Source organism: Poeciliopsis prolifica, unplaced genomic scaffold (genome assembly GCF_027474105.1).
Source record: "Poeciliopsis prolifica strain line A6 unplaced genomic scaffold, Auburn_PproV2 SCAFFOLD028, whole genome shotgun sequence".
Lineage (NCBI taxonomy): Eukaryota > Metazoa > Chordata > Actinopteri > Cyprinodontiformes > Poeciliidae > Poeciliopsis > Poeciliopsis prolifica.
Window position 1 is genome coordinate 6,856,404 of NW_026562403.1, and position 22,295 is coordinate 6,878,698.

General features: G+C 35.9%; 1 protein-coding gene across 5 annotated transcripts in view; it reads right to left on the minus strand.

Annotated features, from left to right (window-relative positions):
* The window catches only part of pdlim5a (PDZ and LIM domain 5a), a 51,441-nt gene extending 31,813 nt beyond the window's left edge, over positions 1 to 19,628 (minus strand). The window contains exons 1-3 of one of the 5 annotated variants that reach the window (XM_055048994.1): positions 19,290 to 19,628; positions 18,758 to 18,861; positions 7,734 to 7,885 (exon numbers count right to left, since the gene is read on the minus strand). In XM_055048994.1, coding sequence (XP_054904969.1) covers positions 7,734 to 7,885; positions 18,758 to 18,856 — 251 coding nt within the window. In that variant the 5' untranslated portion in view covers positions 18,857 to 18,861; positions 19,290 to 19,628. Of the gene's footprint in view, positions 1 to 7,733; positions 7,886 to 18,757; positions 18,891 to 19,289 lie in introns of all 5 variants that reach the window. The other 4 variants (XM_055048993.1, XM_055048995.1, XM_055048996.1 and 1 more) reach the window with 4 other exon arrangements.
* Between the last annotated feature and the right edge of the window lie 2,667 nt (positions 19,629 to 22,295).

The window sequence follows — 22,295 nt, forward strand, 5'->3', positions numbered from 1 at the left end:
GCTTCTATTGCTATAATTAATCTTTGATCTAACCTCTTAAGAAATCCACATTTTTCCAGCTCTGTGAGATTTAGAGTTTAACAGAATAAACTAATGAATCCATTTCTGGCCATTCAGACAGTCAGTCTAAACAAGAAATGTCTGTACTCTGCATTAAAACAACAAGAATGCTACCTGACAAGTACGATGAATGTCTCAGTAAAAATTATCCACTTCAAGGAGCAGAGAGATTTCTTGAATGTTGGATCATCTTAGTCAAACTGTCACCTATACTTAACATGTCTCCTAAATTACATTGCTTGAATTACACAAAACAGATGACACCTTAAATTTAAGACTACAGATGAAGGATTGTTACCAGAAATCTGGATTCTGCACAGAGCAAGCACTTTTTGCGTCTTTGGCAAATCAAGTACATAATGAGATGGCACGAGAAAAACAGAAGAGTTTAGGGGGCCAAATCAAATTACCCACCAATTTTGAAATGCTAGCCAGCCAAACAGATGAAAAATAAGACTTCCAAAGCCTGTTTATTATGAAGAAACATGCTATTTACTGCAAAAACAGAAATTACAAACTGCATAAATCAAAGGAAAGAAAGACAGGCGAAATGGACTAGACTCCAGCTGGGGTCACTTCTCAGTACAAAGACAGTGTACATCAAGATGATCCACAAGACGTGTGTTTCATAGTAAGCATCTGGTCTAAGAGTTAGCAACTCTTAGACATGGTCCCACAGATATGCACAATTTTGAAATTGTGCATATCTTTTTTTACCATGAATATGGTAAAAAAAGATTTTTACCATGAATATTTAGGAGTCGGAGCAGTATTGCTTTTAATTCAGAATCAATCGTGCAAGGATTGATTCTGCCCGAATCAATGGCACGATTGATTTGTGCCATTGAATCAACAAGAAAATTGTGATAACTGAGACAATGATTTTAAAATAAAAAAGTATATAGTTTTGGGAAAATTATAGTTCACATTCCAGTAACAATGCTGTGATGCGAACAGCAATGTCAAACCCTAATCCTGAGGCTGCCTTTGGGAATAAAAGCACTTTTACAAGACTAAGTTGGGTAATAGTAAACAATATTTCTTTCGACTCTCTCCTACTGACTAATCCGAATGTAAATCTTTAGTCTGAATGTAAAGTCAAGCTTTAACCTTTGCCATCATTACTGTACTTTTGCCTTATGTGGCTATTTTGTAATAATTCCCTAACATTCCTAACATCCTCACTCTTCGGTAGGTTTTTCGGTAAGTCCTGCACAGTCCAAGTAGATAACTACAATTCCTGAAGTTAAACATTAGGTCCATGAGAGAAGATGGCAAATCATGTCTGGGTAAACAATTATGCTCTTTGATTCAAAATGTTTTAATGGAAATTTATTCTAGAGTCCTCATGCTGATTTGAAAGAAAAAAAAAGCGATGTACAGTTTCAATGTGTGCTGTCCTCCTAAATTCACTAAATGCACATACTCATCATTTATAATTAGAAGTATAGCTTCTTATTTTTCTTTTAAATCAGAGCAGATGACTCTAGAAACTGCTGGGGATCATTCAACAATCCTGGCAAGGATGAAGATGAGTGCTTTTGGCTGACTGTAAGATGTATTTGGCAAAGAGAGGAAAGAAATAAAAAAAAAACAAAGACCGATGATATTAACACAATGTTCTTGGTTTCATAATACCTATGGACTACCTTCTCTGACTATAGTGTTACTGGGATTTGTATTTTATTTGGCAAGAAGTGACTGACCTGAAAAAGATATGCACAAACAGGTGTATGAAGCTGCGCTTTCTGTTCTCCTGTCATTAAGATATCAGTGGTGGGTTCAGTGGGCCCCGACAAAGACGACAGCAACCGAATTTAGATGGTCTTTGGCAACTTCCAGACACCGGTGAGAGACAGAGACAGGTGGGCCCAGTGCAGCACTCTTGGCTTTGGAGCGTCTTTGGCAACTATCACAACCAAATAACTGACAATGGCAGCTGCACAGAGGGGACCTATAAGTACAGAAGATTTGCATAGAGCTGCAGATTTTAGCAGCTATAGATGATATACAACTGAACATTGAGTGGAACATAAACATGCTTAACTATAATTTTACAAAAATTAATGCATCTTTTTTACTCTACAAACAGCAATAGTGTTAATGTCAACGAATGTCAACACGTTGACATTAACAACATAGTTTGTACGCATAAAGGCATACTATGTTAGTTTTTGTTTTTTGTTTTTTTAATAATGTTTGCCAACAGGTACAATATAAATGCAATTGTGCAAATATTTCTTTTTCTGAGCCTTATTCCAATCTACTGCTCGTGTACTTGCAGCTCATTTTGAAGTAAGCAAAGTGGGTTCAGTTTCAATGGGGGTTTAAAAATAGGCTATATGTCATTTTATTAAAGTATCAGTGTTACCAATAACCAGGTAACCAAATTACTCCTTCCATAAATCAAACAACCAGTTATCTAACATATGCTTCTCTTGTTTCTTATGAGAAACTACATTTAAGATGCACAGAAAGTTCATATAAAAACATCTGAAAAACAATAGTACTGAGAATGATGCAAATATCTCTAGTGGCATACTAAGGCTGCCTTTGAGAAGAAAAGTTTGACCGACATGTTGGTCTTTACTTCAAACCGATGCTCCTCAACCAGGAAGTGTAATGCCCACAGAACCGTTTTGTTCTGTGTTCTGTATTTAGAGAGTTAAGCTTTGCAGTAGTGTTATACATCATTATATAATGCACAAGCCAGAAACATAAACTCCAACATAAACAAAGTGAAATCATATACCTCAACTCTGTAAACCTCCCCCGTCCCACCCCTCGTCTGTCTTTACTTCCACTTCAGAACTTAAAATAACTCTGCAGCTGCTTGGGTTTGGGCAGTTTATCAGTCAGTACCAAATGTTCTGTTTCTCTATTACCCTTTTCTATGACTGATAAGTGTTTGTAAAACAAAACTTATGAAGCTGAGGTGAGCTTGATAGCAGGTGATATCTATTCCATGCTTTTGCTATTTTAGTGATGAATTAATTTTTTTTTTTTCTGGTAACAGTAAGGAAGCAGCTGGCTTCATGTTTCAATACATACCTGACTTTAGGACAATTCGTAGCTCCTTTCAACCAGATCTAATCTACTTGGATTTCAAAGCTAAGAAATGAAGTTATGCAAGTCAGACAAACATTATTTATCTGAAAGAGACAGCTCAGAGTTGTTTTGATTTGAACAGGCATCATGATCATTCATATTTCATTACTATGGACTTCCCCAGGTGAAAATCAGAGCCATAATCAATTGGGGCATAACATATATTGATCAGAAATACAAATACAATAAAATAAAATTATACATGAAAGTCAATAACTTGTATTATCACAAGAATGAATTTATTTGTACATTGAAAATAAATGTATTGTTTACCAGTACGAAATGGGTGAAGATTGGAATGAAATGATAAAGCTTGGCAACAAAATGTGAGAGTGAATTGGCAGTCAGCATAACTTGATTGCGGTATTTAAAAACCCCTTTCACAAAACACTCCATAATGGAATTGAGAGAGCTTTTTGCCATTTCTGTGTGTTGTGAGAAAAAGCCAACGTAATGAGGATGATGAGAGTCCATCTCTCTCCCCACCTTGCCAAGTAAGGTGCTCAGACCCCAGAATCAGCTGTGTTGCAAAGGTACGAGCAAATTTTATCACAGCCCTGGGCCAATTCACACCCTGACCTCCTTAGCCACTGTTGCCCCAAATACCATTACATTTTGAAAAAAATGGCAGAGATACTTCCAGACTTAATTTTTATTAACGTCAGTGCCAAATACACCTCCTGCCTTGCTGCACTGCAGACCTAACTTCTAGAAACTCACAGCTGTTTGGGATATTGCCAATTCTACTGATTGATGAATGGACAGGGGCAGATCAGGGAAAGGTCATCTTTGCAGGTTTGGAATGAACATGTTTGCATGAAAACTTAGACTTCACAACTTCGAACATAATGCCAAAGAAAAGGCTTGCCAAAAACAGCAATTACACTGTGTGGTTCCTTTGCAATAGTCACAACACTCCAAATTTTAAAAGAGAAATGGACCCAGAAGACTGAAACAAAAGGCTCCTTTCGCCCTTTTGTGTGTGTATAGTTTCCTGTACAATAATCACACATATCATCCACACCAATGAGACTAATCTTACTCCATGCTCTGTCATATAAAAAATCTTGGTATTCACTTGGTTTGTACAAGCTATCAACCTGAACCTTATGGCTGTGCCATTGCTATCAAACAAGAATCAAAACGCTTCCACACAGAGACTTGTTAAACAGTCACAGGCTTCAGAAAGACTTCACCACAGGGAATAAAGCATTCAGCCAGGCACTAATGGCTGAAACACATTACAGCAAAATACAAAGGTGGTTTTGTTGAGGAATAGAATAATTGGAAGAAGTGAACAGTTTAACGCTTTGGTGTACATCTAAATGGAATAATTGTAACAATAATGAAGGCTGTTTAGATGATGAACGTTTGTGATTCCCCAAAGGAAACCGACTCAGAATAAACCCGTCAGCAGTGGGGAAAAGTCATCCTGGTTTTGCAATTCCTGACAATTTCCAAGGAAAGAGGTTTTTCAATCTCAGAAATTTTCCAAGCACCAACTTCATTCCTTTCAGGAATTGCTTCCTGCCTCCTTTACTGGAAACATAATTTCTTTATTTTTCCCGGTGCTCCTTGAGTTTATATATTCGGTAATCTGATACATCAAATTATATCTAATCTGATTAGATGTAATCTGATGTATCAGTGACGTGCGATGTGACTGGTGAGGCGCAGACTCCACCAGGGTCAAATGTCCAAATCCAATATAAAAACAATATTTCAATTTTATGGAGCTCAGTACTGCCCCCTATCAAGGTGCTTTTTGTCTCAGCCTGCACATTTTCTACTTCCCAAATTCAATCTCCCTGTCCAGCAAGCAGCACATCAGAGATTAAACACAGTTTTCATTTTTCTTGGCCCTTTGCACAACATTGTTTTGTTATTGATTTAAGGTTCAATAATTACTTGGATGGATGTCGGAAACTATTTTAGTTTCAGCAATAATTGAATCCAAATAATTGTAAATCTTTTACTTGAGGAACAATGTAGTAAATATTTTGATTTGAGATATTTTGTAACTAAAGATCGTCCATAGTAATATGAAACTTATTATTAATCTTAATTACAGTATTTGAAGCACCTGACATGTAATACAATCAGTTAAAAACAAACATTCTGTAACACATCTATATTTAACAATCACAACAAATTTAATATTATACATGTCATATTTCTATAGAAATAAAGCCTCTCAATGGTTCAATAAAAATTGGACTGCGAGTAAATCTACTGCCACACACTGCAGTGTCTTAAACTAATACATTTCATCTGTTTTACTTGATAGAAGTAGTTAGTTTTGAAAATTATTTGCCCCACTTTACATTGTTTTTCATTATCCAGTACACATTATACTCATTTAGTTAAATTGTTCCTTGAAAAGGTCATTCTACTTTGGTGCTTTTTTTATGTCTTGTCCTTTATGCATCTGGTATCCATCAGTTCTCTAATTAACCTTTTCTACAGAAAAGATATAAGCTATCTATTTCTAAAGACATTCAGGAGACACATTCATCGTTAACCTTTCCCTCTGTCTGTTCACTGCTATCATTCCACTTACTATGTGACCCACTGACAAACCCAATCAAAATGTGCTGGAGGAAAGGAGAAGGAAAAAGAGAACAGAGTGGCTCCCATAAAAACTAAGAGACAACGGGATGAGGAGGTTTGTTCCACTGTTTAAACTCAATAAAGCCCAGATGTTGACCCCTGTGAGACACTGTCTGATTACACAAAATGTCCATCAAAGTACAAATGAGCGCCAAACAACAAACTAAATAAAAACCCAGAGACTGATACACTTGTAAATTTAAGTGTAAATCAAATATTTAAAAATATATTCATTATTTTGACTTTATAGAGTTAAAATAACGAATAAAAGCCATTGTAATCTTTTTGATTATGGTTCTAATACCTCTAATTGTAAGTTCAGCCAGTAAATTGTTTCACCTATATCTCTAGAGTAAGAAATTCTACATACTTATGTAAAAATGTTAAACATGTTTTTACTGTAAGCCAAGGTCACAGAACATATTTTGTTTAACCCATCTCACATCGGGTTAGGCTTATTAGTCTGGCTAAATAATAGTTTTTAGAGTGAAACACAACACGAGCTATTTAAGTTTTGAACTCATGCAACCACTCTATCTGAAATATTGTTTCCTACATGCAAGAATAAATGGTGTCTCACTGTGCAAACATTTTAGTTCTCATGAGAGGAACATCAATTTTAATGGTTTACAAATATAGTTTCATGAAGCAACTTCCCAGCCCTTCACTGCCCGTATGTTGTTATACTGAGATTAAATTACTCAAAAGTATGTTTTATTTTGTAATAAGTTACTTTTGAAGACAATAGTATCACTGGATTTATTTGTTAGAAATTTTGGGGGCAAAAAAAATCATCATTTTATATTACCTTCATAACAATAAAATTAATTTAACCTTGTGGTAGTAATGTGAAAGAAATATGTAATCATTCAGTGTACATTCCCAATTGTTTCTCGTAAGACAATATATTCATCCTTATGAGTTTGAAGACAGTTAGCCATCAAAACAAAAAATCTCACATCAAAAAGGAATTTTTTGGTCATTTTGAATTTCATCTAAGGTTTCTTTCATTGAACAAAAAAATTAAATGTATTTCATTGAATTTTATGAAAAATATTTCATTCGCAATGATTTACTCCAAAAGAGAGCGCCATACTGACACTGGTTTATAAAAGGCAAAGCTATGTTTACTGCAGCAGACATTTTTTGCCGTTAGGCCGAATGTAAACATTTTCATTTTGTCATCGTTTGGATGCAGATTAGAAGACATGCTCAGTTAGGCTGAAATGTGGAGGGAAACGGGAAACTCTGAGTGAAACGGGAAACTCTGAGGAGGGACACCAAAATGAGAATTTCAGACAGGAAAAAAACACACAAAAATGGAAACTAAGATTTTTTCTATTCTACAATAACTTATGTTATGCTTTTAATGGGCTGGTTACTTTAATGCTCTTCATTCTTTTATGAAGGGAATGTGTTGCAGCCTTGAACATCTCACAGTGTTTAAGTAAAAACACACGTCTACATTTACTGCCAGAGAACTAGACAATTGAAACCACATGAGATCCGAGATGAAGCCACATATACACACCCTTTAGCAGAAATGCTTGTGATAAATCATAGACACTGTGGAGGATTTCAGTTTAGAATTAGACCTTCAGGAAAAGTCAGTCATCCACGTGTCAGATTCTGTTCTTGTTTTTTTAGTTATTTTTTTTTTCCATCAGGGAATGAATAGTTTGGGCAGAACTAATAGTGTCAATGTGTGTAAAAACTAACAATAACTCACAAATGCAACAACAGTGATTGTTCCTGGATCTGGATACTTGGAGTTTAACAGGAATGTAGTTAAATGTGTTACAGAAAACAAAATTATTTTTCTTTGGCTTTAAAAGCATTCTTGTTCAGACTGTGTATTTTGTGGGGACAAAGACAACCTGTGATTTTTGTACATAACTGCCGAATAGAAATTGTTTTTTATCAGAGAAACCAACAAGGATGAGTTCATTGCTTACTTCTGCAGAGTGAGACTAAGGTTCCCGGTGCAGTTCTTGATTTTGTTTTGGGCCTCAAGGTGGTTCATGCCCTCTGTGGAAACACCGTCGATGGAGAGAACTGTGTCTCCGACTGCAATACCACCTTTGGCTGCTTTCCCACCATCCGACAGCTGTGGAAACACAGAATCCTCAAATTACATTTTACACATCTTTCTCATAATTTCCAAGTAATGTGGCTATTACTGTTGTCACCTGTAAATCTGATCAATTTGTTTTCGACATTAAGGGGAATCAATGATCCATGATGGATATTTAGAATTAGTATTAAAATAAACAATGGAAATAATAATGAAGGTTGGGTTTTTGTTTCACAATGAGGGTTTGGGCGTGTGCGTGCGGGTGTGTGTGGCCAGATGGATGATACATCGCAAGGAACTTTTTCCTTCCCCAACATACACTGTGGGGACAAGCTGCTCGTTATGGGGCCCAAAACCTGGCCTTGGTAAGAAGAAGTGCTGTTTGGACTTTGTGAATTCAGTTTAGTTTAGGTTTGTGTCAGGATCGTGGGTTGTAGTGATGTTTGTTTCTGTTTTGCTTTAGTTTAGTCCTTATTTACTGATTCTAGTTGTGTCTAGTTTTTTTTTTTTTTTTACAGTTTGTCCTCCTGTTGTTTACTCTCCCTCACCCCTGTGCCATTTTCTATTTCTCTATCCCTTCACACCTGCAACCTATTTCTAATTAACCATTTGTTCCTTGTTCAAGTAATCAAGCTCTGCAGTATATATTCAACTCTTTCTCAGACTCTCTGTGCTGGTTTCTCCTTTTAATTCTTGTTAGACTCTATTTTCCTTTTTATGTGCCTAGTGCTTTTGTTGGTTCTTTGTTTAGTTGGTTTTTTATGTGTTGTGTTCTCTCCATGGGCACCTGTTGGCCCATGTTATTTATTTTTTTTTTCCATAAGTCTATGTTCAGATTTTTTTTAATTAAATCTTCAAAGCGACTCACTGCCTCAGCCTCTCTGAATTTGGGTTCTCTTTATGGATGTGGATATATTGGTAATGGATAGGTTTAGGGTGAAGTTCAATGTTAGGCTTTAGAAGTGAGTGAAAAATATTTCACTCACATATTTCACTCACTTTGCATTGAGCACCATTACTTTTGTGAAAAATGAATGGTGCTCAATGCAAAGTCTTTGTGGAGATAGAAAAACATTCTGTATGTCTGTGTGGGAAGTGAGACGTAAATGTCTCAAGCTAATTCAGGATGTCTGTAATTGCAACTGAAGCACCAGCAATTAAACATCTGTGTTTTATAATGTGCCTGCTTGTATAAGAAAATGCCTGAGGCAACAGACATCCTGAATTGTTACTCCACTCTACAAATGAAGCTAAGTAATTAATCACTCATAAAAAGCCATTATGTCAACATTTTTGGAAGAAACAATGTGGGAAAACAAAATTTGATGGCTGTCAGGTTTACAGGCTTAATAAAGTATAAATAAACCTCTCCTATGTTGCAGTCAATGGTTTCAATACATTGAAAATATTTAGACAAACTTTAATTAGTACAATGGTACCTTAGAGATGAATGGCTCATTTAATACTATTCAAATGGAAGTACCACTGTTGTCTTTTAATAATTTATTTTCTTCTGAGCATTGGTCAGAAGACCAAGATCCATACTTACACATGTAAGTATGGATCTACAAATTATAGCTGTGTTGAAAAAAAACATATCATCATCAAGAAAATCAATTGTTGTTGTTAATGATAATGGACTGGAAAAAATAAGGGAAAATGTAAGTTCATCTATAGAGTTAAATAAGAAATTAGGTTCAGTGGTTGCTACAATTTTGGGTCTTTTGTGTTAATTAAGCCTGTTAGAGAAACAGTTTAAGTCACTTCCCAACAGACAGAACTTGAAGTTGCAGCCCTAACCATTCTTGGTCACATTGTTTCCTTACATGTGTCCAAATGTGAATGAATAAATGTTTTTCTTTCAACTCCACAACAAAGGATCACACGTGCTGCTATCGTGAACACACTTGTAAAAATCAACTTTGGTCTAATGGTGCCTATGAAGTCTTAATGTTGAACTTTGTGTTCCTGAAAGAAAACATCTTGATCTGTAGAAAGTCAGGCACTCAAGGGACAGAGTGCATAACCTGTATTACATATAGAAACATTCTTACACACAAACACATAAATCCACACTCACACACATAGAGAAGTAAAGACAGACAGGCATGGCCAATAAAACAAGCTGTGCCGCCGGATTAGTGTAAAGGCTCTGCAGCCCCCAAGCCTTTTATAGTCATATTAGCCCAACACACGCAACATCACTCACCACCAGTCTTAGATTCATAGAGCTAAAAGAACCAAGTAACGAGGGTGCAGACATAACACTGATTAAATTTGTTTGTATTAAAAACAGTGAAAGAGAAGGGAAGAAAAAAGAATGCCACTGGGTACATGTGTGGGCTTTTAATTCAGGACATTTGACCTGTTTCCAGGAGAGTGTTTTAACTAACCACCTCAGGATTATTATGAACCAAGTCACAAAAGGTCCAGTTCAAAGTTTTCCCCTCATAGTGCTCTACCTATGACCAGTATACACAAATGCTTAGTCTATTTTAAGCACTAGTGCTTCACTTTTTTTATTAAAATAAGCTAAAAAAGAGAATTCCAGTCACTGATGGTGGAGAGGAGGCCAGAGAAAGGAATGAGCCGTGAGACATAAGAGGTACTTTGGGTGAAGGAAGCTATATCATAAAATAAGAGGTAATAGCGTAGTAACAGCATAAGCTAACACTGAATCAATGCCATATTTTTAAATTGTATTCACATTAAATCAACAAAGCACCAAGTGTTTGGTTTTTATTTTCAGTGAAAACCCCCACTAACACTCAGGTTTTTTTTGGAAATAATTTGACTAGTTTGGGCCACTTGTGATACCCTACCTTCTTCAAAGCCTTTTTCCAGAATGGATTCAGGTCTGAACTAAGACATGGCCTATCCACAGAAGCATGGAGAATTTAAAAACAATTATTTTCTACTGAAAACAATATTTTTGATCCGAAACTCAGGAATATATTTTTGTCAATGTATATCCTGCTTTGTCTGGACTGTTTGTCAGACAAACAGTTATTATACACTGTAAAAAAATGGTCACGACAGAGTTACACTTGTGAAAGTCACAAAAGTGAAAGAAAGTTACAAATTGTAACTCATTTGTCTTTTGATATCTCATTAATGAGGCAAAATTTCTTCCTACTGTTCTTAATGGATGGATGGATGGATGGATGGATGGATGGATGGATGGATACCACCATTATGTTGATTCTGAAAACTCCCCGACTTCATTGTTTTTTTGTTCAGATACATATGAATACTCATACTGGAACTGTCAAGTTTCTTCTGTTTGATTTTACCATGCAATCCCAACTTGAAAGGAATGGTCTCTTTTGTGAAACATAACTGGGGTTCACTCAAGGAGTTATATTTATTTTTATATGATGGTCATAACTTTCCTCCAATCACACAGGTGAAAACCCTCGAAAGAAACCCTCGAAAGAAACAAAACATCTAATTACATTGTGAAATCAACAAGACAAATCTACTGTGAAAATTCAAAATAAATTTCCACCGATTTATTCCTAAAGTATAATAAATATTAAGTATTTTATAGTAAAATTAAACAATCAACATTTATGTTCTGCTTTAACTAATAAACACCAAGTGTATATAAATATATATACTTTTTTTATGTTAAAACAAACAGTCAGTGTCCATGTGAAACAGTATTAGGAGCTTACCGGCTGTCCTTCACAGTTTTTATCTTTTAGAAATTTGCACAGTTTGCACCTTGCATGCTATCAGCACTGTTTGCCGCACATACTGTGCCACTTTGTCAAACAAGAGTGAGAGGTCAGCCACACCAAAAGTACACTCTTTGATTGCCAGGAGATTGAGTCCACCTGGTTCTCATCTGGAGCAGAAAGAAGCAGCAGAGGGGAGTGGCTTCCTGGCAGTTCACCAGAACAAGAACTCAAAGGTGAAGTTCTGGTCAATAAAATACATTTTTCTGCTATCCATGGATCCATAGGTCAAAGAAATGATCCCCTTTGACCATGCTGTTTTTATCATAATTACACCTGGGGAGATTTTCTTAAAAAAAATAAAATAAAATAAAAAAAACACAAGCCTGTTACTGGCTTCCTGAACTCATCTTGGACAGATCTGTGGTACAATTAGTCTCTCTGGGTTAAGAGGTTTATGTTTATAATGCTGGTGTTTCTTGGCTAATTCCCAGCAAGCTGTGCTTTTAAGTGATGAATGTTTCTGCCTCTTTCTGAAGGCTGATTAATATAGTGACGCACTCCACGAAAGGTTCTCCTGTCAACAAAAGAACACAAAATGTAATTTATGGTTATAATCAATTCATTGGTCAGCTTTCTGATTTAATTTCCCAAATTAAATCAGGACTATTTTTTAGGCTGACCTGTAAAGTTTGTAGATAGGTCAAAAAGCATCTCCTATTTTAAACATCAGGCTATTCTAATTTTGGGCCAAAGAGAATATTTGGTTTGAAAAATAATTAATTGATTGCAGTCAATTAAAATATTTAGACTACAAATAGCATTTTTTTTCTTTCGCACAAACTTTTCCAAAAGGCTCCAATGTTGTTTGGTTTATAGGCAGAATGATGGGTCTTCGTGCCAAGAACAATCCCTGATTTCAAAATACACTAAGTGATAAAAAAGACAAGCAGACTTTCTGTCTCACAACTGTTACAGCTAAACTACTTTATTTCCTAGCAAAAGAAAAAAAACTAAATATTTATAGATGGAGAGGCCCAGAGAGATTAAAAAGATGAAGTAGGGGAAATACAGAGGTGAGTGAGATGGATGCAAGAGGAAAAGAGACGTGGCAGAAAAAATTAAGTGAAAGATTAAAGAGGTGCAGGACACTGAAGCAGAGCAGACAAAATGTCATCTCACATGGATGTATCCATCAATAACATGTTAACAGCGAGGCAATATTTTCCTCACAATTTATCATCCCAAGTAACAAAATGTTCATTTTCAGCTTTCATTGTTCAGTTGAACCCTGAAGCTGTCAAAAAAAAAATGCATTTCAGTTTCATGTTCTGTAAAAGAATAATTGTAAAATGAGATCTAATTAACTTCTTTACCAAATAAATGTTTTGATGTTAAAGATGTTTATTCAGTGTCGACTACACTGTGGCTGTGATTAATGAGCAAACCCAAAGTTCTCAAATGAAATAACTAAAGAATATGGAATAAAGCAGCTCAAATCAAGCAATTTCCTAGGGAGTAAAAAAACACTGCAGATGAGCGATTGTGTAGAAGAAGGTAAGATCTGGTCAGAATCAGTTTGACACAGAGCAGCAGCTAAAGAGAGAGATATGTATGCAAATGTCAATACTATATGTGCACAGTGTGTTCATATGGGCTCACATATTAAAGAAATGTTTGAAAAGACAGTAACTCCAATCAAATTTGGTTAGAAAATGTTTTACTGACATTCTTAGAAATACATATAAATATATTTGAGATCAATTACAGAAATTTAAGTAGCATAAATAAATTATGTAAAAAAAACAAGACATTTTAAATATTTGTATATGATCTCATTTTAAAGAATCAAACTTATAATGAGCAATCAATTAGGGCACTACCACAATTATATTTATAATGACTACAGTCACAAGGAGGGATATTACGTCACTAAACCATGGGGACAACATTGTTACTCTGTGATTGTTGGTGTTTAAAGTGATGAATGGTGATGATTTCTAAGTTGGTTTAAAAATCATACTTTTAGTTTGGTGTAGTCCTTACTGTTGAACTGAGAGTGAACACCATTGTCTCTAAAATGTTGTGGGAACTCAAAGCAGCCAATGGCTAAAATATGCTCAGACCTACATTACAGAAAATGAGGTGATGTGGTCTGCAGTTTTTTGTTTTTGTTTTCGTGGCAGAAGCATTTATAGAGCCTGGATGATTATGTCAGAACAGCAGCTGGAGCAATAAATCTCATTTCGATTATCACTTGGTTTCACTTTTATGGCAGTAATTAAGAGGCATGAAATTGCATTTAATTGACAAAAAATAAGAAGAAAAGTTACTAATTTAAAACTAAACCATTTTCTGTTGCTTCCGTTCTTATGAGCCCTTGGAATCCACTGTTAGGAACAAACATGATGAGGCCAGGCAGCCATCCTGGGAGAAAGGCTGAGGAGACATAACGGGATTAACAGCTTCTGTGGAAAATCCATTATAGCACAATTTAACAAAAGGTTACACTGTCCTCTACACTGTGAATTTACTAGAGTGTGTTATGACTCTGTTGCATTGTTCTTGCCAGGGTTGTAAAGGTTCTCTGGCCTGAGAGGATTCTATTCATTAAATTGAAATAACAGTCCTTAAAAACATGTGTCGCTAGAGTTAAAAATGGTTACTTGTGTTATAATGGTTGTAATGTGATATTCAGTGTTTTCTTTCATTTGTTGGTGACTTGAAAAGGAATGCTGTGAGACATTCAAAGAGACAAAAATATGTGTCATTAAAAAAACATTAAAGGTAACCATGATGACACCAACTTAATAAAAAAAAACATCTTAACATTTTTTCATTGCTATAGGATAGACTTAGATTTTGTGTTGTTTTAAAAACCATGTGTATTATAAATCTGACTAATTTTGGTCAGGATTCCTGTGGCCAGGACTTTCTGAGATTGCAAAGAAAAAATTCAAGATGGTCAATTAAAAAAAAAGTAAAGATAAAAATAAAACAAATACCCATCATAAAAAAATGCCAGTCTGGGATGCTGATTCAATTCAACAGTACTATTGAGAATCATAAGGATGGCTGAAAAATTAACCCAAATTTGATTGTCCACAATTTATGCAATGTCACTTTAATACACATATGAAAATATTGACAGGTCGATTTGCAAGAAAAAAAAGATAAATGAAGTTGTTCATTTGTAGAAAGTTCAAAATATATTAAAATAAGGGAGACTGATATTAGAAGAAGGACTATAGGAGAACAGTCTGATATGAACCCAACGTTCCTGCTTTCCCATCTCTGGGGAAGCAGGAAGCATCTGTCTCTGCTTTGGGAACTCCTTTCTTCCATGGATGTGTTTTTATAGATAACACTTTGGTATCCTCTCCACCCAAAAGGTCCAATAATCTAGGTTTTATTCAAATAAAACATTCTTCATTTATAGACCACCAAATGGCCAAATTTCACATTTACAGATGTTCAAAGAAATTAGCAGAAAAACTATGTATTTTATTTCAAATGACATATATAATGTCTTGCCTTCTACAAATTTTGATTAGTTTCAATATACCATAAAATACACCTAATATATAGTCTCAGAAGATACTGGTGCAGTTGTACAGACAATCTTGTTGGACAGAGGGATCATAAAACATGTACTATTCTTAGAAGTCTAATGCATCTTCTCCCATGGGTTACTTGCCTTTAAACCTATTTTTGCAGTGGAAAGTGCAAATGGGCTTCCATTAGAGAGATTTATATATTGATTCACTTTTTCATCCATTTAACTTTAAATAATGCTGCACACACTCTTCTGCATGTTGGGAAACTATGCCTTGTAAAAGAAAACGTTTGAGACTAATGGACTTCAACTAAATTGTTCAATGGTGGTTTGCCAGATAGTTTTATCCAAAGGTGATTTCAGTGAAATATAATTAGGTGGCCTGTTTTTCTTTTGGACCAAAAACACATACATTGCAAGATTTACTTTGACTTGAAGTAAGAAAAATCCTTATGATATCGCATCACAACAAGTCTCTTTATTCCTTTCAAAGTCAGAAACAACCAATCAAAGCAAGGAGGAATAGCTCAGTGCTGTCAATTATGATTTTCTCAATGTAAGCAGCATATTTCAGCTCAAGATTGACAGTTTGCACCAAAAACAAGGGGCACTGTGTGAGCAGCATGTACACATCATGATTGACAGTGCTATAGCCCTCCTCCTGGTTCTTATTGGTTCTTTCTGACTCATATACAGCAGATTTAAACTTCCATTAACTGTGGCGCAATGCCCTTTGTTCTTTCTGAAATTCTCTTTGAATAAGAGGACAGGCATTATTGTTGTCTTTAATAATGCCTGTTTGGGTAACACACTGGAACCTATCATGTAACTATACTTCTCTTCTTCTCTGTTTCTGGAGAACTTCAACAGAGGAAACGCTTAACATGTTTTACTGGGATCTAACCATGAAGCACAAGTAATTTTACCAAATTAAGTTGTTAAAAATAAAAAGATGAACGGGAAAGTGAGGCCAATTTACTTCAAAACGCGAGTCATTTATGGTTGTAGCTATTGGACCCACTGATGCAATATGACTACACTTCATGCACATCTTGCACTAGGACTAAAATGCATACTTTGCTCACATATTATGTGTGGGCATTAGTAACAGCAGCTGTTGGTGCATATGTGGTTTGGCAGTAGCGCTCCATACACTAATAACCCCTACTCTGTGGTCTTTGCTAAGAACCAACACTATGGTTAGACTGACAGAGATCTAATGTGCCTTTTAATTTGAGTATGCAAGTTTGCATGGCTGTATGTGGCCATAGACAATGGGTTTTCACCATCATTAGCTTGATTTAATAAGATGGAGATGATTAGAGTTGATTGGACTCTTGGTATTTGATTGAAAATGTTGTTTGTGAGGAATGACTCAAGTCCTGCATGAAGTTTGAATAATAAAGTTAAAAGCAAAAGATACCTAAAATGCAGACACAAACAGAGACAAAACAGGACATTATGGTAAAGAAAGAAAAAGAGATTGTTAAATATGATTTTTAGAGAGACATTTTACTTTGGAGTCAAACTGTCATCGGCTTCTGAGGCTAAGAGTCTGTAGTCATATACAAAAGATGAAGGAAAAAAAAAACACTTCCAGCTGCAGGCACTTAAATTGAACACATCACTATAAACCAAAGTTTTTCAAAGAAATGAGTAATGGCGTTAATGAGAATGTTAGTTAGTCTCGTACCGGTTGTTTGGCATGTACTTTAGAGTTTTGGTTGATTAGTATTACAACCAATAAATTATTTAATTGCTTAAACTGCACATTTTTCATGCCTTCATGGACACAAATGTGACCTCTCTTCACATTCATAAGCACATAGAAAAAGACATACAAAACATTAATGTTTTTGTTTTGTCATCATAGTAGCATTTTCTCAGTGAACAAAGCTGTTTAGTGAGCTTTGGAGAACTTTTATTTATTCCTCTCTTTTCAGTTGCGGTGAATAGTTAATTAGCACGCTGACTGTAAATATTAACAATGTTAGATGAGAACCTGTTCTTGTAAATTTTCCATTTTTAAGGAAAGCGGCTTCTTTAATTTTATCATAATTTAATAATTTTTACAAATTGTATGCATATCTGTATGCTTTGCATGTGCCTATCATTTTGATACTGACATATTTATTACAAACAAATCCAAAAGTGGTCTGACATGTACTTCTCAGACTCCTAGTTTTGCAATTAATATGAGAATTTCTGATTAAAATAAGCCAGTTCTTGATAAATAATGGAAATTGCATTCACTTTACACTTTCTAAAAGCAATAGCAGGGTTTTTTTCAAAGAAATAACACATTTCTGCACAGATAAAACCATCAATATATTTGTGATGGGTCAAATCATACAGTCTATGAACCTTGCATCACACATAAAAGCTGTGAAAGTGGGTCATTCAAACCACATTAATAAACTGTTTCAATGTAGTCTCAGGTCGACTAACAGCAGACTGCTGACAGGTACAGTTTACTTACTGTCAACTTTGCATGGGAATGAGAATTCTCTTGGACCCATAAAAAGATAAAACATGCTTTTATATGAAAATAACATATTTTTAAATACTATTTATATAACAGTTATAAGCTTTAATGATTCTTGGTTTTAGGACATATATTTAGTGGGTTTTTTTCGTGGGGTGATTTTTGTTTTCTTTCTATTTATTATGTTTTGGTAGTTTGTTCTGAGTTTTCCAGAAAGTGTCTTTCATAATCTTGTCTCCTTGTTTGGATTCCAGCCTTCTGGCACACACTTACAAAGAAATACACAAAACACACAACTTTGATAGAAATTCACATGGCTTTGCTTAGAGGGAAAAGTATAACATCCAAACTAATAAGACAAACATGGCAACCCAAAATGGCCCTGAGGGAGATTGGCACAGGATCTGCCAAACCATTCATTATCAGATGAGTGGAACCAGAAATGCGTGCACTACAGTGTAGGCAACTTTTTCAGTGACTGTGTGTATTTGTGTCAGAATTGCTGTGGCTGTTGGGAAGCTCCAAGCATAACGAAACAGAAGCTTTGCTAACATCAAAAAAGGGATTATCTTCTTCCTGGATTTCGTTCCAGCTAAAAGGACGAGGGAAGCAGATCTGGGAGTGTGGTGTGTGAAAGATCATCAGTCAGAGAAAGGCTACACTACTAAGACATAAAACCAAGGGACCATCAAGTTACTTCTTCAAGCACCAGGAGACAAGCCAAGATTTTTGTGCCAAAACGTTGATTGCTGCACTTTCGATAGACACTTGAAAAGAAAGGGAATGAAAAGAAAGATAAAACGAGTTTCCTGTGTGGTCAGTAGATGACAGATGGCATGTGATTCAGGTTTTCAGCCATCATTGGTGTGGCAATAAGCCTCAAGACGAAGGTAGCAGTAAGGGAAAGGTGAAGAAGTTGAAGGACAGAAATTAGTTTCCATCAACCCCTCAAGATGGCTGGCAGGTTACATAGCCACTACCCTGAGGTGGATGGTTTTACATGAATGAGCGGGACTGAACTTTAAGAATGCAATGCTTTTTACCTTTGCATTTTGATAGCATTGCATATTAACACAATCTTGAAGCATGACATAAGATTGCAGTGCAGACTGTTTTGTCACCTGCTCACATCTTTTTGAGCGTCTTCCCTTTTGAATTCAATTGTGTTTGTGTTTGTTACTTACCCTGGAGATGGTGAGGGGCATGTTAAAGTCCTTCCCTCCTTGTAGCCTGAAACCCCAAGGGGCCGGCCCCAACAGAGTGACGCTGTAGTTCCCGCTCATGGTCTCTAATTAGTATTGATCACAAGAAAAGATGCTGGTAACAGGAAAAAAGAAATATACAAAAGATCAAATAATTACCACTTGATTTTAAAAGGTCTGCTAAGTTGTGAGATATCACAGAAAAAATTGATTTTGGTACAAAAATAAAAAAATTGAGATGAAAAATTCATTGGATAAAAATGTCAATGGAAGAATGTAATATTGAGATTTAATTTCACATCATTTAATCTAAAATAGATTAAAATCGAATAGTTTATTTTCTAACATTTTAATGCTTTTATTGAATTAGTCACATTTTCTGCAGAAGGTTGCTAAGTTGTTTACATAAGAAATGTCCAGTCGTCCTAAAAAAAGATCTTTATGTGGTAAACATTTATACATCTGTATTTTATTACTATTTGTTGTCATTGTAGCACAAACTTAAGGAACATACCTCTTCAATGGGAATTCCACAGAGGACAACAACTCCAGTCAGGTACTAAAGATGGCGTAATTTCCAGTTTCCCCTGCACTTCCTCCCTTTCTAGCAATCCCACCGTGTGTGAGAAAGCCACAGAGGGATGCAATGCTCTTTTATACTATAGTTAATGACAGTGGGAGGGGAAAGGTGGAGGAGGGGAGAGAAAGGAGGTAGGGTGGGAGATGAAGAATGGGTAGAGTATGGGAGGGGAGAAAAGAGGAGGAGATTCAGTAGGGGGAGGAGAAATAAAGGAGATAATAATGAAGGGTGAGATTAAGGTATAAAAAGCGACGCACTGAGGGGGCAACACAGGGGGGGAAACATGGATTATAGAAAAGAGTGTGGGAGCTTGATATGTAGAGAAAATGACAAGAGGAGGGAGGGGAGACACGGGAGGCGGAGGTTGGGAGCAAAGAGGGGACGGTTTATCTTTCATCTGGATATTTTGGGAACATGGAGTCATTGCTACGGGCCTCTTCCTTTAAGGTGAAACGAGCCGTAATGAGATCAAGACCAAAGAACACACCCCAGAGGCTTCAATAAAAAGGTCTCCCTGTGCTTGATGAAGTCATATAAATAAAGATTCTCTCATTCCTGTTAGAAATTTGTTTCACTGCTCCAGCGCAGTCGTTCCAACAATAACGCAAAGGGTAGCAAGTTGTTAATCGGAGCTCTTTATTTAAACAGGTCTGTTTTAATTCTAGTATACATCCTTCATGGGAATAAAGAGTATTTTCTCAGCTTTCCTGTCTTTAAAGCCTAAAGAAACAAAATTATACAATCAAGAAATTAAATTACATAAACTCCAGCATGATCCCTTGTGCATTTTGGCTTATGCACAATCTGGAGTCAATTGCAAATGTTCCCTTTATTTGTTTTTCTGTTCCTCGTTATTTTTCTCCTGACAATTAGCAGTTCTCTCCCCTTGGTGCTGGATTTTTTTTTTGCTTTATCTTTTTAGTCCAGACAGATCAATATTGACTTTGTATTTATACCCTCATAGCACTGGCTTAATTAGATACTTATGTCATTCCTGACTTGATCCTGTCTACAGTACGCATTCACACTGAGCCTACGTCCTGGCTCTGGATGGTGTTCACTGCATGCCTAAGAACAGCCAAATGAACACTCTGGAGGGAGAAGCCAATATAAAGACTGGAATAAAAAAGTAGTTTTGTATTGCGTTTTTAAAATGGTGCATATGGTTCAGTTCACACGTCGACCCACTCCATTTCAGTGAGTTACCTAAAAGAGATCCCTCTGAGGAAGGAGGCTGGAGAGAGAAGTTTTCTCTTCAAGAAAAGGCAAATGAAGCAACTAAAAATGAGGGAAAAAATGAGTCAGAGAGAAAAGAAATTCTAACCGTAGAACTACAAAAGCTTAAAATTGATCAAATTGATCATTTTCAAAGGAACTGAGATACTGAGCTGAATTATGTATCATTTAATTTCACTCATTAACTAGAAGATATTTTCAGGGAGCACCAGAAAGACATCCTAACTGTAGGGTTTACAACTTAAAGAGTAGGATAAATTCAGAGTTACACAGGAACTATATACATGTCATAAAGTTACAGATTGTAGGTATTACTGTTCAGTCATTATCATCATGTAATGTTGATGAGACATTACATGAAAAATAAGTGCAGGATTTATCACTGTTGAACAAAGAAATGACACAAGTAAACTACTCTCTGCTTTTCATACATCAAGGAACCACTTTGATAAGAAGCTCTTTATTTTACACAGATATATTATCTTATTATGGACATAATTGTATATTTGTATGAACCATATATTACATAAAGCACTGAAAAGGTATATCTGGCAGAACTTGAGATCCACTTTCACTTCAAGATGAGAAGCAGGGCCTCTCTCATCATGATCTGTTGGATTTTTATTTTAATTTTTGAAACAATAAACCTGCACATGGTATAAACATAAATAACCATGTTAGGCCACCATGGGAAAAATGTGAGGACTAGTCCCAGTCCAACATTTGATACATAATTTTGGGGGTAGTGATGCGCACAGAAGCATTACACAGACCTTTGACTGGTTTCAAAGTGAGCACCTCTACTATTGGCGGCTTTGCAAGGCAGACCCAGGAGAAGCAAAAGAATAGAAGCACAGGAGAAAGTCTGCACATGCATCATAATGAAGAATCTACTGGAATAACAAATCCCACCATAAATTTATAACATGTTGTTGGTAGATAAGATTTCACTGTGAGTTTGTAAAGTGAAGAAATCCTTAGAACAGATAAATTTTTGGCTGTTTACAGTAAATCATGTTCAAAGTAACAAAGATTTTATTTGTAAAATACAACAATGTAAAAGCAAATATTAATCAGACACATTTTGACAAGAGACCATTGTTAAGTTTGTTAACTTATTCCTATTAAATCAACATCCTTGTCACCAGGAAAAGGTTAAGTTAGCACAATAAGAAGTCACTTGAATCTAATTGGAGTACACATGAATGAATGAATGAATGAATGAATGAATGAATGAATGAATGAATGAATGAATGAATGAATGAATGAATGCACTGGTTTCGGTTCTGCTTCTTTTTTTCCCTTGCTGGTCTTTTTCAGAGAAGGGTTTTGATCACTGCCTTGCGCTGTCAAATATGGCCCGAGGCTAAAATCTGCTGCAAAGAGAACTAAGGGGATGTGTGGGACATGGGATAATTATACCAAACCTTAACAATAGAGAGAGTGCAGAGGCACAAAAAGCTCAGACACCCTACAGTCTTTTGTCCTGTCCAATGGTCTATTCCAGTCCCCATATGCTCACTTCTCTGCTTGCTTATAGATCACAGCTCATCAGCCCGGTGCCAGACACACACATGGTCACACTGAGACTAATAGGATGATAATCTACCCCTCTGAATGATGTGTAATACATCAGTCACATAAGTAAAGAGGTACCCCCAATCACCATTCTCACAGCTGAACCCTTAAGCCTAACCCTTCCGC